Source organism: Stigmatopora argus, chromosome 21, assembly GCF_051989625.1.
Source record: "Stigmatopora argus isolate UIUO_Sarg chromosome 21, RoL_Sarg_1.0, whole genome shotgun sequence".
Classification (NCBI taxonomy): Eukaryota; Metazoa; Chordata; class Actinopteri; order Syngnathiformes; family Syngnathidae; genus Stigmatopora; species Stigmatopora argus.
Genome location: NC_135407.1, coordinates 4,812,416 through 4,839,696, shown reverse-complemented (window position 1 = coordinate 4,839,696; position 27,281 = coordinate 4,812,416). Strand labels below are relative to the sequence as shown.

At 41.8% G+C, this 27,281-nt stretch overlaps 3 protein-coding genes across 14 annotated transcripts in view; 1 reads left to right on the top strand and 2 right to left on the bottom strand.

Annotated features, from left to right (window-relative positions):
- Positions 1 to 1,621, bottom strand: part of sgce (sarcoglycan, epsilon) — a 5,985-nt gene extending 4,364 nt beyond the window's left edge. For 3 of the 4 annotated variants that reach the window (XM_077590153.1, XM_077590155.1, XM_077590154.1), the window contains exons 1-2: positions 1,472 to 1,621; positions 579 to 686 (exon numbers count right to left, since the gene is read on the bottom strand). In XM_077590153.1, the coding sequence (XP_077446279.1) occupies positions 579 to 686; positions 1,472 to 1,508 (145 nt within the window). In that variant the 5' untranslated portion in view covers positions 1,509 to 1,621. The remainder of the gene's footprint in view (positions 1 to 578; positions 687 to 1,471) is intronic. The other variant, XM_077590156.1, reaches the window with a different exon arrangement.
- ppp1r9a (protein phosphatase 1, regulatory subunit 9A) lies at positions 265 to 27,281 on the top strand. Of its 5 annotated transcripts, none has more exons than XM_077590145.1 (19): positions 265 to 363; positions 4,522 to 5,964; positions 14,440 to 14,572; positions 15,676 to 15,796; positions 16,789 to 16,893; positions 17,784 to 17,919; positions 19,809 to 19,961; positions 20,574 to 20,627; positions 20,809 to 21,038; positions 21,727 to 21,823; positions 22,242 to 22,377; positions 23,013 to 23,092; positions 23,590 to 23,710; positions 23,780 to 23,825; positions 23,912 to 23,969; positions 24,644 to 24,751; positions 24,882 to 24,905; positions 25,223 to 25,405; positions 25,472 to 27,281. In XM_077590145.1, exons 2-19 carry the CDS (start codon positions 4,669 to 4,671, stop codon positions 25,634 to 25,636), a joined length of 3,246 nt encoding a protein of 1,081 aa, XP_077446271.1. In that variant the 5' UTR covers positions 265 to 363; positions 4,522 to 4,668; the 3' UTR covers positions 25,637 to 27,281. The 5 variants fall into 5 exon arrangements, with proteins under 5 accessions (XP_077446271.1, XP_077446274.1, XP_077446272.1 ...); XM_077590146.1 differs by lacking the exon at positions 265 to 363 and adding an exon at positions 3,327 to 3,673 and having other exon boundaries at positions 19,812 to 19,961; XM_077590144.1 differs by lacking the exon at positions 265 to 363 and adding an exon at positions 3,327 to 3,673.
- pdk4 (pyruvate dehydrogenase kinase, isozyme 4) overlaps positions 25,296 to 27,281 on the bottom strand; it is a 74,904-nt gene continuing 72,918 nt past the window's right edge. For 4 of the 5 annotated variants that reach the window (XM_077590157.1, XM_077590162.1, XM_077590161.1 and 1 more), the window contains 3 exons: positions 27,067 to 27,115; positions 25,463 to 25,504; positions 25,296 to 25,349 (listed from right to left, as the gene is read on the bottom strand). The gene's annotated coding sequence lies outside the window, so the exon portion shown is untranslated. Of the gene's footprint in view, positions 25,350 to 25,462; positions 25,505 to 27,061; positions 27,116 to 27,281 lie in introns of those variants that run through there. The other variant, XM_077590159.1, reaches the window with a different exon arrangement.

Below are 27,281 nucleotides of genomic sequence, written 5' to 3'. Positions count from 1 at the left end.
TAACTAACGTTACCTTGCTTTGCGAGCCAACGCAAACGTATAGAAAGGCAAAATATTTCGGAATAAATGCATCGTTTTTTTCTGTCGAGCCTCCGATGGTGTCAAATGACGTCTAGAAACGCAGCGATGACTTTTAGCTTCATGGGCTGCTCAGGAGGAATGCATGTGCTTCTTTGATTTTCGCCAGAGAGCGTAGGAAAACAACGATGGCTACTGTTCGCACAAACTCTTTGGCAGAGTGCCTGCGCTGATCGTCTGCACGGCGAGCGAGCGAGCGCAACCTGGAAGTGAAAGTCGCTGCGAGCAGAGGACACAAAGTGGACCAGAGTTTAACCTTTGTCAGCGTTGACTTTGCTTGAAAAGGTAAGATTGATCAATTGTACACTAGTGTTTTTTCTATGTCATTGTTACAAGTTACTGTTAGAGCAACAAGACGTTGGAATCCCAAACAAGTTACAACATTCATGCCGGGATTAATAGGGGAGCCAGTAGAGCATGGTGCTGTGTTATGACAGCAAGGAAGGAGGACAGCGGGTCAACACATTCAAGTGCACCACCGCACACACCCACCCACTCACCATCTCTGTACAAGGCTGTTCTCTGCTTCCAGCCCACCATTTTCTCCTTTTGGACATATTCCTCACGCGAGGAGATGTGTCTGCCGTTGCTGCTATACACAATGTCAGCTAGAGGATCAATGGATGAAAGCACCGATGGGTCAAAAGTGGTCTTACGTAGCTATACGTTACCTTAAAAAAAATCTAATTAACATGAATAACTGGTCTGCCATTAATGCTCGGTTAATGTCAGTGTTGAGTAAAATCGAGCATGTTTTTATCTAAAACTAACCTGTTTCCTCACGGCTAAGCGTTCTAATTTGGTGTCAAGAAACTATGTTGACCTTCATTTGAGGAGAGATTAATTCAAGCAAATGTTGATCATTTATGTCAACATGAGTCATTGATCAACAATTCTTAAGGGTGATAAACCATTCCTGTGAGATTTACTGTACCAGATTTTGGAGACATTTGTTTGTCCTTGTTTAAAGTTTGTGCGATGACCCCTAAAAGCTGGCAAACATATAGTAATAAATAAATGGGAGTTGAAAAAAACAAATCCCTCCCATTAGCATGATATTATATTCATTAAAATGACAGGCCTACCACTAGAGCGAAAACAAGGCAACGTCAGCATCCATGTTATTTTCATGGCAATTAACATGACGTGACGCCAAACAAACCCCCTTTCAACTCCATGTTGAAAACAAACGTCAATCAAACACAACCGTAAGCTTCGTATTTACGACGATCCGACCAAAAAGCGCTATTTCAAATGTTAGCCCTATTATTTGTATTTCTCCCCCTCCACCGACGCTGCACGCTAGCGGTTAGCTAGCTAGCTAGCTAGCACGCTAACTGTCATGGAGACGCTGGAAACGGTGAAGATAATTGTCGGCGTCGTCGTTACGTACCCGTGGCGATCCACAGCGCGACCACCGCGGCGGACATGACGCTCGTCGTCCTTCTCGTAAGTCTCACATGAAGCTTGAGAGATGTTTGTTTGCCAATGGCCACTGGCTTTGCGAGCCATCATACGAAGGCGTCCTCCAGCATTCCATTCCTTCCATCCTCCTCTTCCTCCCCTTCCTCCTCCTCCTCCTCTTCCTCAAGGCGAGTCTCAGTGGTTCAACATCTGCGTGGAAAAAAAATAAGATGGATGACTCCTAAAAGGGAAAATGTGCAAAATATGGCGTGGAAAATGTGGAACTTACTAAACCAAACATGCTGTCATGGTATTTCCCTGTTTGAAGTGATGTAAAAGCCATTTAAAATCGATGTTAAACGTGAGCAATTATTTTAATATGTTGTTTTTACTGTTTTTATTTATATTTATATGTATTTCAATCATTTAGAAACAAAAAATATTCCCTTGTATATTTACGTTTATTATTTTAATTTTTTTATTTCTAGAAGTAAAAACACATTTACGAAATGAATAAATAAAATTCTGTTTTTGGCTGTCCAACCCATTTAAAATCGAAATGGATTGGCATCCATGGTTATTTTAAATATTTATTTCCATCTTTTACTAACTACCACAGAACATACCCTTGTGGCAAAGGGCTGGTAGAGAATGGGTTGAAAACTGTAAAATTGTATACTTTAAAAGTACATAAATCAATCAATGATACCCACGTTTGGACACTTTCTAATCCTACAGAATGGAGGAATGTCCCAAAACATTTGACCATTTCTGTCTATTAATATGGTAAAAAAGAATTTGAACACATCATGCTTTCACCCCAGGCTGAATCACAAATTAAGCTTGCGTGTTGCCGTCGTGTTTTCTCACCCGCACGATTATTTTTATGTTGCTAAGCAACATCTTCACATAACAGTATTTAGCCTGCATGTGAATACACCGCAATCATGTTATATATAGGCCATAGCCTTCACCAGAATGAGGTGTATGGGGAACATTTTTAGTGATTGCCCAACAGGCATGACACTAAAAATTCCATCTGTATAGGGCACTCATTTAACTCGCGGGCTGCTATTGACAGCACTGGACGTCCAATTCCATTTTGAGTGGGATGCTTGCAGATCTCCCAGTTAATACGTCAGTGCTTAAGTCAATTCATGTGTATGTTACGCAAAAATGTGACTAATATTGTAATTTTGCTCCAAATCTGAATAATAATAGTATATTATTTGTAATCAAAAAACAAAGCTTAAGTCACTCATTGGCTTCCACTGACGACAATAGACGAGCATTTATCTGAACTTGGAATGAACTCAACAAGCAACGATTGAAAAAGTGCATGAAATAATTATTTCTAATTTTTTCCAAATTTAATTAGTGAAATGGCATAATTTTGAGTATGTGTACTGTTAGGATTTGACACACTAGAAATTATGAAAAAATATTTTTACAGAAAAAAAGCATTCAGGGGGATTACATAATATATTGTACTTGTGGAGTGAAGTGTGTTTTTAATGGTGCTATTTTATTTCATTTGTAATTTATGAGCTATATCGTGCTATTATTTTGACTGTTGAGAGTATTTTTGAGGGTTTAAAAGCCACTCTTCTGTTTTAAATTGAATTACCGTAATGCTTGGACTAAGAGGGCAGACTATTTTGAGCCTCCGCTCATTTGACAACAAAAACGCGAACGTCCGCTGGCCTGACCGCAGTCTGGCAAAAAAAACAAAAAACACTATAGAAAGAGACGGAATGGTTGCAATCTGGCAAATTTTGTACACGAGCAATTGATAGAGTAGGTTTGGGGGGGAAACCTAGTGGTCCTTGACCCTATTTACCCCACCCACTCATGATGATGCGGAGGCAGGCAGGCAGGCAGCGTGTGAAGTTGCAGAAGCTGCGTGCTGCTATTTGTGCCAGACCGCAGCCCACCACCGCGGACTGAGCCCGTCACATTGAACGATTAGAACAAAACAACACCCCCACAAAAACACACTAGAAAATTGACTTGCAGCGGAGGACTCAGCGGTCCGGATGCGAAACCGAGTGCGTCGCGCCGGGGAAGCATCGCCTCGCCGCCGCCTGCAATGGCGCTGTAAGACGGCTACATTCCGTCCGGGACCCTCGGAATGAGCGTAGGCTCCGAATGCTCTTCTCTTAAAGGTTTTACCTGGCTTTTCGTCGCCGATGTAAGTGGCACTTTTCTGTTTTGTTACTCCCGAGCCTTGTCGTGGCGCCTTCAACTTATTATTTTTATTTTATGGACGTCTCCCGTATAAAAACAAGGCGAGTTGTCATTCCGAATGCGATAGGGCTGATGTGCATCGCCTGTGTTTGTCTCGTGCCCGATTCTTATCGAAAATGGCAAGTTGACTTTCTTCTCTGATGCAGGTCGGGGGCGTTATTTGTATTTTAAACAGCACTTTTGTCACGCGCTAGCGTAAAGCATGCATATTATTAAAAAAACACATTTGGATTTGAGCGCATTTGCTGGTCGCCTTAGCTGAGTGAGTGTATGCTTGGCATCGCATGTATTGTGAGACCCCCCACCGACCCCCCCATTGGAATGCATTGCAAAGCAGGATTAAACATTAATGCTGGCCGGTATGGAATCTTTAACTACAGTTAATACTAAGCAATGCTAGGGAGTGGATTGGACGTCTATTGGCGTCAATGGCAGTGATTGAGTTCAGTAGTTGGTTTGCACCCATCTGATTTTAACACAACGTTATTATTATTGTTGTTTGTGATTTAGTATTGTGGACAATAAAACAGCAAATATTATTCGCAACTACTTTTCAAATTTAATGTAAGATTAAACTAATATGGGGAAAACATTGTTATAAAAAACTGCAAAACAAGAACATCCTATATATTCCCTGGTTTCTATAATATAAATGTCTATACATGTAGTCATTAGTCAACTAATCACCAAAGTAACCTGTGATTAGTCGACTATTAAAAAATCACCAACGGACCGACATTGTCAGCTAAGCGTTGATTGGCACCTTACGGAAGACGTCTTTTGTCTTTGCAGGCATGAGCGGGCTTGAAAGGATTCGAAAAACGCCATCGATCGGACCCGATTTGGCGGCGCCGCAGTAGGTCAGAGCGAACGTTTAGTCCCAAGTGGTAATGAGGCCACGGCGATGCTGAAGCCCCCGCCCAATCCAGAGACATCGCCATGCTGAAGACGGAGGCCTCGGGGGAGAGGAGCAGCCTCCGGAGTGCCTCCCCGCACCGCAACGCCTACCGGGCCGAGTTTCAAGCCCTCAAGAAGGCCTTCGACCAGCCCCCGGCCGACGGAAACGCCAAAGCCTCGGACCCCGAACGGGGGAAGCAACCCAGGGGCCGTCAATATGGCGCCCACGTCAGCCGCATCAAAGACATGTTCATGCAGATGGGAACGGACAAATCGGACAACGGCAAGTCGAGGGGGCGAGAAGAGACTCCGGACCAAAAGGTGGTCAAACCCACCAATTTTATCAACAAGGTCGACGGATCGGTGGTAAAACTGCAGCACTCTTCGTCGGCCGAACGGTTGGGAGGCGCCGGAGCAAAGTTCTCGGAAACCAGGAAGTTGTTTGAACAGCATTCGCGCGACCAGTCCCAATCCCCGGTCTACGCCTACGGACGGGATAAACGGGGTTCCCACGAGCACCTGGACGACTGGAGGGGCACCAGGTCCAACAGGGGTAGCACGGACTCTCTGGACTCCCTCTGCTCGAGAACGGAAGCGTCTTCGCCGACCGTCAGCCAACTGAGCGCCGTTTTTGAAAACGCCGACCAACAGACCCCAGGTGCGCCCCTCCGGGGAAGCGGAAGACGGGTCTTGTACTCGCCCGACGGATTCCATCGGCCAGGAGATCTCGGCGAGGACGACGCGCGACAATCCCCCGTCCGTGGGAGTTACCGCAACAGGATCGGCGGCAAGTTCCCGACGTCTTTATCCGCCGAGGACCTGCTAAATCCCAGTTTGGTGGCCGAAAGCTCGGAGCGCAACGCAAGCCCGCCAGACGAGGAAACCCGAGATAAAGCCGACTCGCGGCAACTATCCGATGCTACCGCGAACGGAAATCAGGTCAACGGTTCCTGCGACGAGGACGAAAAACACTCGGCGACCAGGCTATTTCTCGACGAATCGACAAACGATGACGACAAACCTCTGGAGGTCGCCGCCCCTAAAACCCAAGATGATCCCACCAGAGAGGACTCCTCCCCAGATTCTCCCAAAGACCAACCCGACGAGGAATACGCCGGAAACGAGCGAGTGATCTTCAACGCCGACGGCGACGCCTGTTACCAAGGTTGGGGCGAGAGTTGCACCGATCCCGAGGACGATCTCTACGACGACGACGACGACGAAGACATCGTCTACGACCCCGGCTCCCACACCACCGAGATTCCCGGCCTGTCCGAAGAAAACAAAGAGGACATCCCCGCCAGCAGGAAAATTCGCTTTAGCACCGCTCCGATAACGGTAAGACCCATCGAAATGTCAACAAATGTCCAACCATTTTGGGCGGTCCACAAAAATACTACACAAATCTATCCAGTCACATAGCGTCCAATCATCCTTTAGGTATCATTCACTGCAAACACCCAGGTCAATTCGTTGTCGATGAGTCGCGTCATCGTAGCAAACCGTAACTGGAATTTAGCCCGCAGCAAAGGCGATTTTAACACCCTTGGCTTAGGTACACCAATATTAGCTATGATTCTACTTTTGCATTTATTTTTTTCGCTAACGCCATCTTGTCCTTGTCAGACCTCTCCCATGTTCCTCCATTAGGACACTAAATAAAACAGCAAACGATCATGTAGCTACATTAAATCAGTTGCACTCAAGCGGCTGAAGCTGGAGCTGTTTTATGATGCAAAGCTTGAGGGTTAAGTATTGCACCCCCTGGGAAATTGTGCTCACAAGTACAACATCTGTGTATACGTCGGTTGTGTACACACATGCTAGTGTTAGCATTTTTCAAGGCTTTTTTTTAATTTAACATAGGCAATTTAGTGGCGACATATGTAACCGTATTGTGAATTTAGTAGTGCGTATGCTGCAAATGTCGGACACAATGAGGCAAGTGTAGTTTGATGGATTTGGAAGATTACAGGAAATATTTTCCGTTGGTAATCCGCTAGTTTTTTTTTTCTTTTTTGAATCAATGAGCTTAACATTCATGGTAGTAAACATCATATTTTAGGAAGCGCCGTGTTCATGTTTTGACTGTGTAATTGTGTTTTCGGTCATTGGGTGTCATAGGGTGTGGTGGCTGGGGGGGGGAAGAAATTGATTTTATCGCTAGAGATGTCCATATTTTGCTTCCTGTATTGATTGTCTGGGAAGAGGCGGCGTGACAGATTTCCAGTAGCTGTATTTTTTGGGGGCATTGATTTGAGCACCATGTGGGCTTAAAAGGGTCACAAGTGTGCTTAAAAATTCACTTTCATCATAATTACTCATGTTTTACAATATAGTACATGCATTTGTGTCAGAGGATAAACAACAGTCCAATTGATTGGAAGTGGGAGAGTCAGGCAGCGAATGAACAGCTTTCTCAAAAAAAATGTAAAGGCTCAAATTAAATTTAGCGATATTGCAATGGTTAACCAAGAGTGATTCTGTTATGAAACAAAATGACAGCATACCTGTCAACCTCTGCCGATAACTGCCCTTATAAATGATTATGATTCCCCTTACAAACCCCCCAAAAACCTTACAAACACCGTACGGTCGTACGGTGTTTGTAAGGTTTTTGGGGGGTTTGTAAGGGGAATCATAATCATTTATAAGGGCAGTAATCGGCAGAGGTTGACAGGTATGTGACAGGATGGTGAATGGGAAAGTATCATCTTATGATTTCTAGCATGTGGGGAAAAAATTGTCGTTATCTAATTCCATGTACTGGAAGAGTTTGGTGTTCGCCAAAATCCCAGGTTTGATTTCCACACTATAGAAAATGAGCAGAATGTCGGTGGGCGCTATCCGAAAACTGTCACAGGTCGAGGATCAATCTTATTAACATGCATTAATGAACCAGGACAATTAGCCCGGCTCCTTTTCACGGGAAAGCTCGTTTGGCTAATTACCTTGCGCTATCTCGACAATCAGGTGCCATTTGGCTCCTCCCCCCCCAGGACTCACCCACCACACACAGCGGAATACAGTCAATTGAAAATTTCAAATTCAGTTCGCCCCCATTGGTGCTGGCTTTTATGGCTTTTGTCTCATATCAAAGGCGCCGACTCTCATTCGTCATACGGAATATTAAAGACGGGCGGGGCCTCCCAATCGGACCCCCCCCCATCTCCATTATGCGACCCCCTCTCTTCTCGCACAGCAATACGCCGCTGCCTTTTGTTCGCCCGGCTACTTAAGCAGACAAAGACACGCTTTCCAGTCCAAAATGATCCGAGGGGCCAAAGCAAAAAGCTCGCCATCTTTTAATCTTCGCAAGTTCTTGTAATATTTCTTAGTGGCGATCCCTAAAGCGGATAAATCACTTTAACATGTGAGCTTTGAAGCCTTAATTGATTTAAATATCTGGCGGGCAGCTAGTAAGACGAGTCGCTTTTTGGCAGAAAGCTGTAAACAGCTCACACGTCGGTCATTTTATTTATTTTATTTTTTTAACTCATCCGATGCCATTGACAGCCAATTAATCTCAACGAACCAGGATCAATCTATCACGAGATTAATGTAATTCACTGCGTCTTTAACTTGATAACAAAGCTCATAGTAGATTTACTTGAGTCAAATCAACACAACTGAATCCGATACAAGTGCTTAACTCATTCACAGCCATTGGCCACGATAGCTGTCCAATCCATTTTGGCTGGGATGGCATGTAACCAATAAAATAATCTAAGAAATACAATGGGAGTTGAATGGTTAATTATCTGTCGCCAGAGCTTCAATGTTGTGAATTGTAATAATGCCAAGTAACCACGTGGCCAATGTGAAAACGCCATATTTAAAGCAACCCATAAAATCAGACTTCGGACTACTTGCGCAAACCAAGAAAGTGAAAGGGCAAATACTTAGCGGTAAAAACCTCCCCTAAAAAGTAACCCAGTGACCACGGATTTCCCGAAGGCGCTGACCTACAGAAGCGAATCCTCTCCTATCACGTGCTCATTCAAGCAACCGGCAACCTCATCCCCGGCCGGCACGAGCGCGTCTCCGTTCGCCTTTCCTCAGATTGATGCCAGTCACGCTATCGATGCCCTATTTCCACACCGCAATGCTTTTACGGCCATTAGGAAGTCATATATTTATATATATACACACATTACGTTATTTACTGTTTGTATTGCAGAAACCAAGGAATATTTCGTGTACTTTCCCCGTGCATTTTTATTAAAAAAATTGAAATAAAGTATATTACTGTATACAGTTGTATATTAAATCATTAAATAAAGTAAGTCGATTAAATGTCATTTTTCATTTCTTGCTTTTTTGTTAATTTTTTTAAAAATTGTTAGACAGATGAAATGGAGAATAGCTATTTTTTTAATTTTTAAAGCCTATTTTTAAAATACATCCCAAAAATATGAAGTCACATATTTACTGTTTGCCTTTTTTAGGAGAAAAAAAAACACACTACTAATTCATTCACTGCCATTGACTTAAATCTGTGAACATTTAAGGAAAAAGTATATCTTTTAAAGCCATAAATAGACTCACCTCCCAAATTTTCACTCCAAAATTCCGAAAGGGCGTCAACAATGGATTGGACATCTATTGCCAACATTGGCATGGCGTCAAAATGGATTGGACATCAATTGGCATCCATGGAGTTATGAGCCTGAAAACAAAAGCAATTTTGAGATGAACAATTTCTTGAAACGTTTCATCGACTATCAAAATAGTTGACGACTAATTTGATCATAGTCGATGGTGATATTTTGATGAAAAAGTGTCCCGAGAGATTTTCTACTTTGCTTGCCTGCCATCTATCATCGAGTTAAAGCGAAACCATGTTTCGATTTGGCCGCTGCTCTATTTGGGGACCGCCGAGTAGCCTCGTCACTTTGATGGATGCGTGTCAGCCGTCCGTCTGGCCCGTGGCAACCCGAGTCTGGACTCCATTATTCACCTGCTGTGGTTGGTCATAAAGCCACGGCAGGCCGTCCCTCTGAATAAATGTGCCATTTGTTGATGAATGTTTTACATTCAGATATTGAGCTCCCGCCAGGTGACGCCATTCCAAAGGGGGATTTTAAGGTCATCTTCCTCAGATTAATACTGTATTGCGCCACACGGCAGCAAAGGTTCACCGACGAGAGAAGCTTGGGATTGTCTGCAGTGCATCGTTTCGGATTCTGAGCTTTTAGGAGGGAACATTTCATTTGGAGATGAAAAAAAAGGATGCTCACAGGCAGCCGCCGTTTTGGGATTGCTATGATGTGGCAATCTGTCCATCCATCTACATATTGACACATTCTTAGTCGGACACACATGGTGGTTCCATGTTTATCTGTTTTTATCTGGAGCATCCTTTAATACGGGCTTGTGAATCCCAAACTGAAATGAGGTGGGCCTCAGGCCAGAAACTTTGCTTTCAGATGGAGAGGATTAATCGACTTTAGCGGCATGGCTTTTTGGCTGATGACGGCTGAATGTATGCTGAAAAATAAATCAACAAATCAACTCAAATAGAAGGAACTTCCACATAATAAAATGGGACAACGCTCAACATGGAGCAACAGTTAGGAATGTAACAGTCAGATCTGGACTGAAAAATATTAAAACCTAGCGGGCAGTTAGCCTTTAAAATAACATTAAGTACTAAATATTAAAATACTGATGACTCTAATTGGGGACTGTCATACGCACATTTTTATAATACCATTCCTTTTAATATTTTCAGGGGATAATTAGAAAAGGGGTGAACGTTAAAATGAGCGCTCGGCGAATGATCGTCCAGCGTTCAAATTGATTAAGAGAAGGTGTCAAGTTCACTTGGTTTTTCTCTTATCAAACGGGCAACACGTACGTCTAACTTGCCAATTTTCTTGGGAGCTCAGAAAAAGGCCAATCGGTATTAAACTGTACTCGGTTAAGCTCCTTCTCAAGGAAACGAAAGCAAAGTATTTGACTTCAAAAGGATCACCACGGCGGGTGCAACTTTCTCCGCCAGTTTGTCTCAAATGCAAAAAAGTAGGAGATCGTCGGCAAAATACTTCTTTTCATCATCTCTGACAGCTTCAGGTTGGATATGAACGTCTACTTAGTGAATTATTCATTTGTTTTTTTTTGTTTTAGCCGCACCCGATGATGCCGGCGAGATGCAATTTTAATGATTAAGGGAAAGGCGAGACTTGCTTTGTTATTTTTTTTTCCTACGCTGGTCAGTTTCCACCTCGTAGTGAGTGACGATGCCATTATTTATCTCGACACTTTTATTTCCTCTTGTGGTCTCGGCATGAGATCATCACCGGGTGTTCTTCCAAGTCATTTTTATCTGCTGGGAAATCTTTTTAGGAGTCATTATGGGTATCGAGGCTCAGGTCCAGAGCTCACTAGGTGGTTGTTTTGATGTGTAATCCTCAGCGCTGGCAGGTTGTGGTTCAGGCTTGGTTTGATGCTTTCAAATTGTACAGTGGGAAAGTGAAAATAAGGCCACACTGAACGCTTGGAACGTCTTCTAATTGAGGAAGTCGGCAAAATTGGACTGGGAGAGACTTTAGGAATGTGGCAGCCACTGCATTTATTATCAGGCCAGATGTGTTTAATAATGCAGCATATATACAAAAGTAGAAAATGCACATTTTTGGAGAAATAGCATCAGAATGAGTTCACAGGTTGATTTTGTGTCACTTTCCGATGGTTTTAGGTCACCTCCTGTTGATTTTTAGAGCATTTCTGGCTCATTTATTGTGGAAATTAGGGGATCCAGGTCATTTCCTATTGATTTTGTGTCACTTTCTGTTGCGCATCGAGGCACACTTTCAGCTCACTGTTGATTTCGAGTCTCTTGCTGTTTATTTTAGGACAATTCCTCTTGATTTTTTCTTGCAAATCTGGTTCAAATAATAAAGAACATGATATTTACCATTCCCCTTCAACGATTTGGAATGCCCATTGCACTGGACCATGATTAATCACTGCCAGCCCCACCCACTTCCGAGCCGTAAACGCATTATGTTTGCACCCACTCACCCTGAATCTCATTTGAATGTATCTACTGTGCATTACTTCTACCTGTGATTGTCCAACCTCTCACGCCACCGAGCTTCGGCCAATGGAGGGACGAGGACGCCAAGGAATGTCGTGATTGACCTTGACGGGCGTAAGGAGGTGTGAAAACGAATCGAGCGCTCACACTCTTTCTTGCGTAAAAGATCAGCGGCAGACGAAGCCAAACTTCCCGTCATCTCACCACGCATCCTTCTGGGTGCGAGGAAGCGACACTGACGTCTGACATGTCGCTCGACGCCACCGGCTTAGTCAGCTTCGGCTTTTTTTAGACCCCGCGCACCGGGGGAAGTTACATTTATTTGATGGGATACGGCTGAGAATCCAACACTGAGCAGAAACCAGTCGATGCCGGCGGGTTCGGACCACCGCTATTGGGTCAGTGAGTGGACAAAGGACACAAAGAGAGGGAGGGCCGGGACTAAAAGAGGGCATGAAATAGTAAACAAGCCTTATTCAAAGAGAGCAAGACAATGCGTTGCTGTCTTGTCTCTATTATAAGGGGAGGCGGGGGACCACAACAACATTGTGTGTTGCGTTTCATTAGTTTTCAATGTGTCGCCATGTCGTTCCAAATAATATTGGATTTCAAATCTGATATAAAATTACCAAATGATCACTGCCAAGTTCTCCCAGATAAGATGAATTGGGCAAATCAGCTAATTGTTTTTCTCAAATGTTTTTTGGGGATGATTTGACTAGAGTAAATTGGTTTCAAGCTTTCTTCTGAAGATAAAAAAAAACATTGCTAAATGAATTGCAAATGATTGTTGCCAGCCTTTCTGTCACTTGAACTGAAAAAGGATCAATAGCAATGGAAATGAATGAGTTTAATACCATGAAATTTAAAAAAATTAAAGCTATTAGTGACCAAAGCCAGTTTATTTCTGTCTGTATAGTTGTATTTTTTAATGGATATCTATGCATGTATATCGCATATCATTTTTTAACGTATAAAAAAACTTCACTTGCCTTATAAAGTGTGAATCTCATTCGGATCCTGCACGAAAAGTAGAATCTTCATTCTAAAATGGAGGCAAACATATTGGATATTACATTTTGTCCACCCTGCACAAACATGTGATGTAGTAAAAAAAGAAATCTGTTCACTTGTGCTTAACTCATAATAGCTACATTTATATCCCAACACCTACTCTGGCGCCATACTTCCATTTTTTAATGAGGCCGAGCCTTCCGTCCTGACACGTGCTGGTTTACCGTAATAAGATTGTGTAGGTGTATCACATGATCACCTCCAGTCCAACTCCCCATTGCCCAACTTTGTGATTCCACTCAGCCCATAAATCATTTGAGTCACTGTTTGCTTCTCCCACTGGAGATGACGACTTCCCCCCCAAGAACTGCTCCCCTTTCATTTTCTCATCATTCTGAACACTTTGTTTTATTTGCACTTCAACCTCCTCTTTTTTCTCCCTCCTCAAAATGGGGAAAAGTGATTGACATTTCCATTTTCATGCTAAGAAGAGTCTTAAGCCCTCACACACACACACACACACCTGCATCAATACTCACACATATGCACAATACCGTGTGTGTACTTTCTTTCTCTATTGTTGCTAGCAAACGTGCATGCTGAACTAATTCACTGCCAACGGATTGGACGTTTATCGCCTTCAATGGCGCAGAAAAATCATCCAAATCACCTATTTTTGTGACTTCTATTTGTAGGATACGTGATGTCATTGTTTACCATAAAATGGTTCTATGCTTTTTCAGATCTCTGCATAAAATGTACACCGTACTATCTTGCGGTGTGTTTGTGTGTGTGTGTTACAGCGTAAATAATGCAGAGGCGCTGATCACACTGAATGATTGATGAATTAAAGGTCACAGAGAGAAAAGAAAAGTGAACAAACTGCGCATACTGTCATGCAGACACTTCCCTTTTTACACTTAAAAATAGAAAAAAAGCCTTACATCAGATGATGTAGCAGTGGTTACTAACGCGGGTATTTTCAAAGTTATCTTTTACTCTCAAATCCATTGAATTGAGCTTAAAGGTTACCGAAAACTATTAAATGTACTAAAATACTTGCTAAATGTTAGCAATGCTCCCTAAAAGAAACCTAAATACTCTTAAAAAGTGATCAAAAATCGAAAATATACCAAAATCCAGTATTCAACTGTAAACTGGAGCAGATTATCCAAAGAAAAAAAAGTGCTAATGTCTTTAAAAAAAAAAATCCACCGGTGTCTGTCATTTGGTTAGCTGAAGCAAACCCTCACACGGTTTCCCTCCCATCCATCCATTGCAACACCCGCATTTGCCCTTTCGCACCGTCCACGTGACTCACTGGCTTTCTGGCCGGCGACAGCTTGCGCGCGGCTCTCTGCTCGTCTCCCTTCTTCTCCCCTCTGCACGCGGGGGGAGCCGTGAGGGCGTCCTGCTGCCGCCTGGGATGAGATGTGAAGTGACAGCTGACGATTGCAGACCAGGAGAAAGAAACACCTCCTGTGCACTTCCGAGAAAGGCAAAAAAATAATAATAAAAAACAACTCTGAATGATTTTACGGCTAACAAATTGTTGTCACTAAATGTTTGCGGTGCTGAAATTGATCTCTGGGCATTCCTGAACTGTCAGGATTCATTTGTTTGGATGATAAATGAATGTACAGTCATACAAGGACATTGGTGATGAAGTCCTGCAATAGTTCAATCTTGGATATATATGGTGTATATATACATATTTGTTTTTGAAGTCTATTGAAACAATTTTATGACCTCTCCAGGTATTTAACACCTACTCCAACGAAGACTACGATCGGCGTAATGAAGAAGTGGATCCCGTGGCTTCGTCTGCAGAATACGAGCTGGAGAAAAGGGTGGAAAAACTCGAGCTCTTCCCTGTGGAGTTGGAGAAAGGTGGGAAGATAATAAAAAAAATCTCTTGATTAATTTGGCACAATCACCTACACATTGCCAAGTGTAAGATTTCTTAAGGGCCTTTTTTCCAACAATGATGGCTGCAAAGCCTCCCAGTTCAAATGAATTGGACATCTACCATCGTCAATGGCGCTGCACTCATTTTACAGTTATTTTATATTCTCACCACAACTAAAAGGGACTTGATTGTTATTATTGTAAATCTTGGTGAGAATCTATGCAAACATTATTTAGAAAATATTTTATAGTGCACGGGTGACCCGCCAATTCAAAAGCAATTGACTTTACTATTATAACTAAAATAAAATTTAAATACATGTTTTCCATGATTTTAAAATTTAAAATACATTTAAAAAAAAAATATATATATATATATATATATATATAAATATAATATTCACCCCTTTTCCTTAATTAATTTCATAATATTAATGGCTGTATTATATATATATTTTTAAAAAGTAACCTGTAAAATTAAAATACATTTAAAAATATATATATATAAATAAAGATAATGTTTACCCCTTTTCCTTAATTAATTTCATAATATTAATGGCTGTATTGTCATTTATTTTTTAAAAAAAGTAACCCATAAAATTAAAATACATTTTTAATATATATATCAAGATAATATTTACCCCTTTTCCTTAATTTATTTCATAATATTAATGGCTGTATTATCATTTATTTAAAAAAAAAAGTAACCTGTAAAAATGTAAATGAAACTTTTTTTGTATCTTAACTCAACACCATTGACGATGAATGATGTCCAATCATGCGGCGCTTTGCATCGTCTTAAATCGGTTTGTCACTAATAATGACCAATCAATTTAAAGTTAAAAATGTCCGTTCGCTGCCAGGACTCCCAGTTCAAATAGATTGGACGTCAAGCGCCGTTAACGGCAGCGTAAACGAGCTCTTAGCGTTATCACTTTCCAGTCACTATTATGTAACCCTAAACTCTTATGAATAATGAATGAGGGACAGAAATGGAAGGTATTGTGCACTGGAAAGGAACTTCCCTTCCGCAACAATGTATGTTTTATGAATAACTGCTGCGAAATTTACCTCTTTGTGTTCAGACGAAGACGGCTTAGGGATCAGCATTATCGGAATGGGCGTCGGCGCCGACGCGGGCCTGGAGAAATTGGGCATTTTTGTCAAAACCGTCATCGAAGGCGGGGCGGCCGAGAGAGACGGAAGGTGAGCGTCTTGCATTTTGGTGACTGAGGGAATAGAAAGAAAATGTTCATATGATGAATGCTTGCAAACCCACGCAGTTGGTGTCAGATTTAGCAGTAGGGGGTTGAGATTAGATCCAAATGGAGAGAGTGGCGCACTGTGGATGCAAGTTTGTTTTCTACTTGGGCTGCCGCAAGCCATTATTTTCATAATTACTCATTCATTTTGCTACTAGCTGACGAAATGGTTGACGAATGAGTCACGTTGTTTATTGTTATATGACTCGGGGTTTTACGTTTTAGTGGGAAATCTACACCAGAACCAAATTCTGTGTAGGAAGAAGTTGGATTAGGGATATTTTGTGGCTATTTACTGTATTATTGTTTATTTTGAGCAAATATTGCAGTCAGCTCATTTGGAATTAGTCTGTGTACATAAAGAACTATGGAAATTTGAGAGGATTTTTGGGGTATTTTTCATTAAAAATAAACATACTAAACACATTTAACAAACAAGATTTGCTATTTTTTACTTTTTGAGCATTTTATGTTATGTTTTAATTTTTTTAAATGTTTGTTTTTGCAAAGTACAGATTTGAAAGAGCCAATGAGTCCCCCAAAAATATTTTTTTTTCATCATTTTTGTCACATTAAACAAAAATGTAATGGCTGTTAACACTATTTTTGGTTACAGTTCCTATTTTGTTATTCCACACACGCGCTCACACATCATATCCTTCAGTTATTACCTCCATGCGTGCGCCTCGGCCTTTTGCCGAGTCAGGTTTAACGGTCCGAGTCGCTCAACGGCGGGCAGACGGATCGATGCGTGCTCACGCCAACCCGATGAGCCGCGTCTGGCTTCTTGGTCGCCGCTTTATCTTTGCTTAATTCTCTCTCCTGTGGGATGAAGCCACATTCAAATGTCAGGTTCTGTCAGTCAACAATGATTGACACATCAGCATTATGTTCAAAGAGTATCATCTCAGACGCTCGTGCCATTGTGTGCGTTAGGATCAAAGTGAACGACCAAATCGTGGAGGTGGATGGAACCAGCCTGGTGGGCGTCACGCAGAGTTTTGCCGCGTCTGTGCTCAGGAACACGTCGGGAGTCGTGCGGTAAGAAAAATACATTGAACAAAGGAGAAAATTGTACAATTGTAAGGCTGGGAAATGAAAAATATTAAACTTGGGGTCAAGAGGTCAGAAGCATGTTTGTGTTCCAGATAACTCATGAATAAAGAAAGGGATTATCATCAAATTTGCAGGATATCGATGTCTATATTAATATTATTATTATTTTAGCCTCTTTGTTGTAGTCTTTTTCTTTCATTTTTTAACGTAATGTTTTTATTGTATTCAAAATCTTCTTCGATTTCCCTCCCTATTGCATTTGTCTCCTCTCACCATCCCTCTTTTCACTCTTCACTCTCTCCATCATGCCACCCACTTCCAGCATCTCCTCCTCATCTTCCTTATAGCCAGCTGTCCTACATTCGACATTGAGTCTATATTTAACCTTTTTATATCACCCACATTCCTAAGCCAAGTCACATCCTCGTACAGAACGAACTTACAGCGTGAAGAATATTGTGACTCGTTTGGGCACAACAATCAAAATGGAAATGATGAGGAGACTTCCCTTTATAAAAAAAAAAAAAAAAAAAAGACGAGCGCCGTTTCCAGGTCAGACGACTTCCACGACGACTACAACTCTATGAGTCAGGAATCATTTTAGTACTTTTTCAGTTTCTAAATCTGACTCTTTGTCCACCCCAATTGTTCCTTCACATGTAGATCAAATAATGAATGGCGCCTCTCTGCTGGAGCGGAACAATATATATAGGGCAGAGGAATACTATTACTCATAGACCATCTTTTGTAGGGCCTTAGAAAATAGGGAGTATTTTTTTAAATGAAATTACAAGGGGGATTTTTTTTTCCTAGTTGCTGTAAATAAATTCTGTCTTTTACAAATGCGTGTTTGAAAGGGTCACATCTCTGTACAGGTTCGTGATTGGCCGAGAGCGACCGGGTCAGCAGAGCGAGGTGGCAACGCTCATCCAGCAGACCCTGGAGCAGGAGAAGCGACAACGAGAGCTCCTGGAGCAACAGTACGCTCAGTACGACGCCGACGACGATGAGGTAATGACTAGCGGCGTTGCCATTCAACATAAAAGTCACCTCCTTTTAGCGCTCGGCGATATGACCCAAAAACAAAATCTTAGAATTTTTCCCGTGTGGATTTTTTTGACATGCAATTCATTCAAAAATCTTCCGTTGAATGGCGAACAGTGGGAGTCATGGTACTCAGACGCTTGGTCGCCGGACGTTTGGTCGCCCGGACGTTTGGTCGCCCGGACGTTTGGTCGCCCGGACGTTTGGTCGCCCGGACGTTTGGTCGCCCGGACGTTTGGTCCCCCGGACATTTGGTCGCCCGGACGTTTGGTCGCCAGGTTTGCTCCCTCTTATGAGAGGGAGAGAGACAGAGAGTTTACTGTTGAAAGCGAGCAACCAGGTAATCTCTCGCTCTCAAAATTATAATCATGAGAGAGTACACACACGCCAATACGAGTGAATCCGGGGGCGGGGCGAGCGTGCGAATCCGGCGCGGAATAGCATGGTACACACATGCCAATAGATCTGCCGGGAGCGAGCGATATTTTGATATTAATGCTCTCACTCTCTCTCTCATGATTATAATTTTGAGAGCGAGAGATTACCTGTTTGCTCGATTTCAACAGTAAACTATCTGTCTCTCTCCCTCTCATAAGAGCGAGCGAACCCAGCGACCAAACGTCCGGGCGACCAAACGTCTTTCGACGAAACGTCCGGTCACGGGGAGTCATCATGCATGAGAAAGTGTTCTGCGGGCCATTGAGGCTTAACCCTCGCGAGCGCTGCCATAATCCCAAGCGTGCACACAAACACGCATGAAACACTGCCTTTTCTAATTAAAAGTCCTGTAGAGAATTGGAGCTGCAACACTGGGACGTCATGTTCAGAAAGAAGAGTCGCTGCGAGGAACCTGCTTGCTTTTCATCTTCCCACACCATCTCACTAATACAGCCGTCTTTTTTTAAAAAAATTTTGCACTCATGTTAAATCACGGGAGCGTCGTGGGCCAACGTGAAAAGATTTTAAACCGCTTGCGAAAACACTGGCGTTGATTCAAAGCTTGTCGGATCAACTGTTATGAAAAAAAAAGTGTTGCGGAGATGTAAAGGGAGATAAGTAGAGCTCATTAATATTAATATGGCTATAAATTTGCGAGCAATTCCTTCACAGGGTGGGCTGAGATGAAGGCTGGATCTCCTGGTGTGACTGATGACTGTTGATGTCGTAATCGGCGGGGAATAAATGACGAGAAAACAGTGTGTGTTAAATAGGATGTTAAAGGAGAGCAGGAATGCCAAAGTTAATAGATAAGGTGTCATTAAATGATATTACTTCAGTATTTATTTATTTCATGCTTCATTTTCATAGCGACATTGCCAGTTAATTTATTTTGCAGTTAAAAAATGTTTATGCACCAATTATTTTTAATGGGAGTTTAATTTGTTACATTCTTAAAATTAATTTATTTCAACATGCACGTACCACTATTTTTCATTTATTTTATTGGAATTTTCATTAAACTTTTTTTAAATTTTGATTCTATGCACCCTCATTCATTTAAACAATTATATATTTCAACTGTGTACTTTTATTTATTTTATTTCAATATTAATTCAACTTTTATTTTCTTATATATATTTTTATACAAATAGTCTCTGCAAATTTAGAGCTAACTTATCTGTCGGAGCCATTCTGTATTTTTACAGAATATATTAAAGTAGCATTACTAATGTAAAATCACCAATGAATAAATGACAGAAAATATTTGTGTTCAAAGATAAGATTTCGGATAAATGGGTGGAAAAGGGAAAACAATGACTCTCAATTAAGCTCATGTGGAATGAGAAAAAAACGGAGAATTATTATTATTTATATTTTTTTTTTTGTGAGTGACTTTTCTCCTTCCAATCTTAAAGCAGACCGGCGAGTACGCCACAGACGAGGAGGAGGCGGGGCCTGCTGAGGCGAGCGAGGGGAAGAACATCGAAGTGTTCGACCTGCCAGAAAACGAGGACGTCTTGTCACCGTCGGATTTAGACGCCACCAAACTCTACCAGAAATTTAGAGAGGTCATTTTATTATTTCAACTCATTTCACTCATTGACAGACGCCCCAATTCTTCATCTGCCACTGACGTCTATAGATTATTCTACTTAGAATCTTCTAAAATGGCGTGAATTATATTGGTGTAATTCACAAGAAAATATGGCGACTAATATTTGCTGCCCAAATCCATCCCTGCTCGTCACTTCCAATATTTTTCCGAGCTGGAAAAGCCTGCAATTGCTCCAACTCGCTTCCAAGTTTTACATTTTAATCAGCACAAGATGAGCAAAATATGTCATCGCGAGCTTTGCGCAGAGGCGTATGAAATAATCCTGCTTCATGTTATGTTTTCTTTGGATTAAGCAGACATTTTCCCGACTCGTACGGCAACTTTTGGCCTAGTTCATCAAACATTTGCACATTATTTGTTCCCGTCCACAATTCCCCCCCTTCTCGTCTGAGATAGCACGTGAGCGGCGCAATGGGAACGGGTCCTCCGTTTCGGTCCATCACACTTTATCGAGCCTGTGCAGCCATGCGTTTGACTAGCTGACCGTCCTCTCGCCCACTTACTCGCTCCCTCGTTCTCTTGCCCTTTCTCTCTCTAACTGTCCTCCCATCTCTTTCCCTAACAGCTCCAGATCAAACACACGGTGACTGAGGCCGAAATCCACAAGCTGAAAAACAAGGTGCGTGGACCGTTTTTGACTTATAAATCGGACTTCTCAACTATTGTCCCACACACTTCCTGTGTGTGGCTCCAGTTGTTTTAGCTAGGTCTACAATGTCTTATGTGTCTTGTGTCTGTCCTGCTACTGCAACCGAGAAATATCCCGAATAGTTCTAAGCTAACCTTCGTCTTCCTGGCAGCTGGCTTCCGTGGAACGGGAGAAGCAACGTTGGGAGAAAGAAAAGACCCAGCTGAAGGCCAGCATCGAGGACAACAAGGAAAGGATGCTGAAGCTGGAGAGCTATTGGATCGAGGCGCAGACCTTGTGTCACACGGTCAACGAACACCTGAAGGAGGCTCAGGCGCAATATCAGACGTTGGAGAAGAAGTACAACAAAGCCAAGAAGCTTATCAAAGATTTCCAGCAAAAGTGAGTGACAACGGGACTAACACTCCCACCATCTGGGCTTGCATCATCGAGCAGAGAACGCGCTCCCATCTGTCGGGGAGCCGGATCTTATCCCTTTTCAAAGTGTCGGATTTTCAATCATATGCGTGACTACTTTGCCCATCACAAGCCCCGCCGCTCAACTTCAGTCCGACTGGCTCTAATTGGCTCGGGCCCTGCAGGCCAACGTCAGAAACAAACTACCCGGTGGAAAAAATGTCAACTCAGGAGACGTAAAGTGGGCTCATTTTCAACAAGAGGAATGTCTTGAAAGCGCCCAAACTTACTTTTACTTTTTTCCCACTTGAGAGCAGTTTTTTTCCCATTTCCACCAAAAATGCCAAAACTTACTTTTACTTTTCCCCCCACTTGGAGCACAGTTTTTTCCCCCATTTCCACCCTATTGTTTTCCCTTTTCCATCTGAGAAACAGTGTGCTGCTATTAAGTCATTAATTAGTAATGGTATCAGGAATCATGGTGCCAACAGTGAATGTTTTTAAACTGAATTATTAGTTGTTAGTGGTAACACCTTGACAGAATAAACGCATATTTTGTATTTCATCTAAGGAATCGGAAGCCCGATAGTCAAAATTGGTAGTGTGGCAACTGTGGTTATTTTGGGGAATTTCATAAAGTATGACCATAACCCTTTTCTATCTCCATCTCCAGGGAAGTGGAGTTCATCCAGAAGGAGGACGCAGAAAGAAAGCGGCTAGAGGAGGCTGAAAAATCTCACCTGGCTGAGATCCAGGGACTGCAAGTCCGGGTAAAAACCTCGGTCTGACATCATTTATGTTTTTGTAGACCTCTGGAGAAGAAGCAATATCCGCCCGTTGGTCCAAACTCTCCCCTCAGTTCTGACAGCAGATGGCGCGGATGTCCCTGTGGCCTGTGGGCAAACGTCACATTGATTTATTTATTTTAGAATATTCGCTTTTCCCAAACCGTGACATGACACAACTGTCAGTGACTCAGCTGGATTGCTAGTGCATTCAAAATCGTTATTCTGCACGCGTCAACTGCACAAAAATTTCCTTGCGGGAGAACTTAACTACCATTGACAGCGATAGAAATTTGAACTGGCTGCCAATAATAATAACAACACTGAAATATTATTCCCTTTTTTGTTGGGATGGTGCGTGCTCCCAAATGATTAGCATTGATCCGCTCCCTCCGCTCAACAGATTGCGACGCTGGAGTCGGAGCTGATGCAGCTGATGAAGCAGAACAACATCCAGGTCAACAACAATAATAGCAACAGCGCCGAGAGGCTGAACACTCCTCAGCAAAGCCCAAATAGAGCCGCGGCACAAAGCAGAGGTCAGTGAAATCGAGAAGTTAGCGCCTATCGGAACGTGTGACCACTGTTGACGGTATAACGACGGGACTGGATGTGCGTGCACTGATTTGAATAACGCAGTCCGTTACGCAACATTAAAACCGAGGTGGCGAGATGGGAGAGTGTGGGAGGGGAAGAAAGAAATGTGCTAATAGGATTGCTAACAAATAATGAACACAATGATTAAAAAAACGAAGAGGGAGGGGAGGTTGGGTTTAACTGAAGAGGCAGCTTGATTGCTTTGATGGAAAAGGAAGGGAATAAAAAGTGTAAAGAGGGCAAAAAAACTAAAAGACGTGATTTTTTTTGTAATTGCACAATGTAGATAATTTAAAAAAATGTTGTGTCATTGTTACTTTATACATGGGGCTGACAGCACAAATAGGGAGAGCAAAAAAATAGATTATTGATTATTATGTGACTTGTTCAATTTTTAGGCCCCGCCCTACTATTCTGAAGTGTGCTCCGCTTATTGTAAATGTCGAATTAATCGTGTCAGGAAAAACACTGTTGTGAGAGCGCTATAAACCCTGATGAAAAGTTCCGTTTTTTTCCCCCCTCTTGTAAAGCCAGCTTCTATTGATCTTTTCCTGCTCTTTTTTGTGTACGTATGCAGAAGTGAGGAAAGGCTGCCCCTACTCACCCAGCAAAGTAAAAAGCTCCAGAACCAACAGCGTCAGCTCCACCGAGGGAGAGGTTTGGAATTTAACACACATGCAAGTCCATAAAAAAGGAGTATTCTACACTATATATAAGAAGATACAACAAAGAGGCGGGAAAAAAAAAACCTGCACTTACTCTAAAATGTCATTTGTCATGAATCCCACCATTATCCTCAACCTTAATACGTCATAAAGGTCGGCACTTTGTGTTTAATTAGAATACGTCTGAGTGTCTGAGCTCTTTCCAATCCATCTATTTAATGGATTAATTGCTGCGTGTTGCTCAGCGGCACTAATTGAGTGTACGGCGCTGTCACAACTCGTTTTGGCTCTGAGAAGCGCAGTCTGTTTGTGGATCAAAAGCGCTTGTCTGGATAATGTTGTCATTTTAAACACAGCTACAGAAGCTTTGTATAAACAGCTACGGAATCCCAAGTGGTGCAAGGCTCAATTTTACACGGCAGTTTTCTGTCTTTTGTATTTTTTTGTGTTGTTGCAACTCTCTAGCTCACCTCTCATGTCCACTTTTAGGTCTCAGAGGAGCGTTGCGGTCCAGGTCACAGTCGTTCTGGCTCCATTGTGGGTGTAGCGTCTTATGATGCGGTTCCGCAGGGCGTGGCCAGCGCAGAAGGATCCCCCAGGCGCCTCAAAGGTTTCGACTCCTATAAAAAGAAGAAATTCACATGTGTAGAAACTAAAATCTGCTCGGTCTATCTCGCAGATTCTTCTGCCACGTCAAGCCCTGCTCGCCATGCGGAGGAACAGAGGCAAGCCTTCTAGTTTGTGTAAGATATTGAAAAAAAAATAGAATGGAAAAAAGGGTAATGTGATGTTTGTGTTAACTGTCTTTTAGGTGCACAGAAAGTGCCGTGGAGGACAGTCCTGGAAAATTCAAGACGAAATTTCACGAGGTTTGCAGACACACGCATCATTACGATCTGGATCACTGTTTTGATTGGTTAATCAACAATTCAACACTCATTGACTGCCATTGAGGGTCAATCCATTTGAAGTGGGAGGGTTGTATTATTGATTATTGTAATTTTTTGGGTCACATTTTTGGTATAAGAGTAGATTAAACGACGAGACCAAAAGTGTAGTTGGTAATATTAAAGGAGTATATTACCCATTTCTAAAGTAATGCTCTTTTCTTATTTGTGTTTAACAGAGTACCCTTACTTTGCCACAATTCTTCTCCTATTCATATTACCTGGTACTGTCTCACTGAGTATACTTACAATTTTACAAGATCTCCACTGCCACTGATGGCGGTGGACGTCCAATCCATTTTGAATCTCTCCCAGTCAAAATAAATCAGACATCTATTAACTTACAAGGCACTGAAACATACTGATTTTCTTTTAGTTGCTATAAAGATGAACTAACTCATCTACGCTTCACCGATTTAATTTTATTTTTAATTTATCAGCCTATCAATGCCTCTTGTGTTAGCTTAACGTGCCAATCAATAACATTCCAACAAAGATCGATAGGATAGTCCCCAATGCAATTAGGAAAATTCAGCCTCCTGCGGCTTTCAAATGGATACCATGGTGAGTCCTTAATTGTGTTTTCGGGATGTCAGGGACCAGCGCTAAGCGAGGACTTGAGCGCCAGCAGCAGCAGCTCGGCGGACATCGGCGACGGAAAAACGCCGGGACGTGCCGATAGCTTGGCGCTGTCTTCGGACGAGGTACGGCCGTTTCGAAAATTGACGGGAAAATAGTAATAATTAAAGTGGAAGTGAGTGTTGGGTGTAAAAATGTGTTGTCAATTTACAACCGGTTCTCTTTTGGTTTTGATTTTTGTGCTGCAATGTGCAGAGTTTGGATATGATGGACGATGAGGTAAGACTGAATTTTCTACTGAGCTTGAGACTCAATTTATGGTTAAATTAATATATTTTTGTACCCATGTCTGAAATGAATTTACTGTCTTTAACTTCAGTATGTTTGAGATCATTTTGTAAAACGCAATAGTTTCAGAAAGTTATTGTTTTGGTCATTTTACGCAGTTTTTATTTCAGTATTTTTCACTTACCGACAGTTGAATTGACTTTGAGACCTTTGCTTTGAAATATGACATTTTTGTTGTTGTCCAGAGCACCCTGAAAATGTTGTAATTGTGCGTTTTACTCACCTTTTTGTTGGATTTTTGCGGCCAGATCCTCGAAGAAAACTGGATAACAAAGCAGCACCCGTTTCAGAACCGCGGCGTACTGGAGTGGACAACTCAGCAAGTCTCCCGTTGGCTCGTAGGTCTCAATTTAGAAGACTATATTCCTGAATTCACTGCCAAAAACATAGACGGGGGACGACTGTTGCGACTAGATAGCACTGAACTCAAGGTAAAAAAAAACATGATTGAATTTAAAACCAGTTTCAGATGCTCATTCACGTTTTACCTTCCTCAGACCCTCGGCGTCAGCGCTTCCCAGGACCGAACCCTAATCAAGAAAAAAATTAAAGACCTTAAAGTTCTGATGGAGAAGGCTAGGAGGAACCAGGAGAAAATGGAGAAACAACGTGAGAAGCTGCGTAAAAAAGAAATGGAGCAACAGCAGAAAGAATCGCGATAGATTTGGATTTTTTTGCAATCGTAGAGGCGCTGAGATCGACCCCTGCGGGACGCCTTCCTCCAAACTTAACGGTTTGGGGAACTTTTTCCACCACCAAGCAAGTTAGACCAAAACTAACAGTCGGGTTACTGGATTCCGTCCTCTCATTTCGCCGCGTTTTAAGCAGACTCTGTTTTAGACGTTGACGAAATGATCATTTTGTATTTATTTGGGCGTTTATCGCTGTACATTTTTATTTATTCATCTCCAGAGTCAATATGTGCTGTCGTCAAATGCTGTATTCTGAATCCCCTTTTAGTATGGAATGTTAGAAGATTTATTGAATTAATTTTCATTGTAGCTCATGGCCATTGATGGGAATGGACGTCCAATCCATTTTGACTGCTGGCAGACAGTGAGTTATGGATATGAATATGAATATTTGCTCTAAAGTTTTCGCTATTTCAGGACCTTTCAATATATAAACCTGTACAAATGTGCCATTTTATTAGACTCCTGCTTTTGGTACTCTTATGATGACTGGAAAAGGCAATCTGTTACTTGTTGGAGTCTGGATTACTAAAAAATGAAATAGTAGTCATTTTACCAGCAGGTGTCACCATGCTGCTTAGTTTAAATGCTAAAGGAAAACACTGGAACCTCGGAATAGGACTACAAACTGTAATCTTTAGCATTAGCATGTTAGCAACACTGTATTTTACAACCTCGAATGGAGATTACGGGGAAATGTAAATGACCAAACCTATTAAATTTAGAAAAAAATAGTTAAACTAATACTTCCTGCTGAAATACTATACAGTAAATTGTTGCTTGTAACTTTGACCTTTTTATATTCCTTTTAAACAACTAGAAAACCCAAATGCTGCCTTTAGAAGTTTTAGAGAATTTTCCTCGCTAAACACACTTTACATCTTTTTCCTGCCAGAAACTTTACAAACGCTATAAAATAAATACGGAGGAAGGCAGCCATATATTAAATGGTTTATCTCGTCACAATTGATGGGTTGCTGTTACACTGGAAATACATTTTTTTGATTTCTTGCATATTCTATGTACTTAGAGAATGTTATTATTATGTGAACCATTTTTTTAGGTTTACAAAATGGAGTTTTGTCACAATGATAGAAGTTTATTTATTGTAAACGGATTCAGGTTGGAAACATACAATGGTCGGACCAGTAGTTTATTTATTTATCAATCAAAATTACAGATCATTTATCCAGAATGTTAACATTACAGAATAATTTCTGCATAAATTATTACTTTTGATCAAAATCTAAAAATTGCATTGTGCTAAAAAGTGAAGACTGTGTTTAATTTTTTTTTCACCCTTGCATATGCTATCGCAATGATTTATTCCTGATGTATTTTTTCCCTTGATAATTTTTTGTTTTCTTCACTGTGAAGATTTTGGAAGCAGTTTCTCTTACCTGGTACGATGAATAAATGCGTAGAGAAGACTTCGGTGCTCCTGGAAAGCTGCAAAAAAAAGAGTGAAGGGTGGCCACAAGGGCTCATTTGATATTTTTGCGCTTTTATTCTTCACCTTAGACTAAATCCTTATTTCAAACGACCTTTTGCATTATGAAAAGTTGGAAAATGCAGCTCTAATCTGTCACACCCAATAAATTGTGCTGCCTGTTAA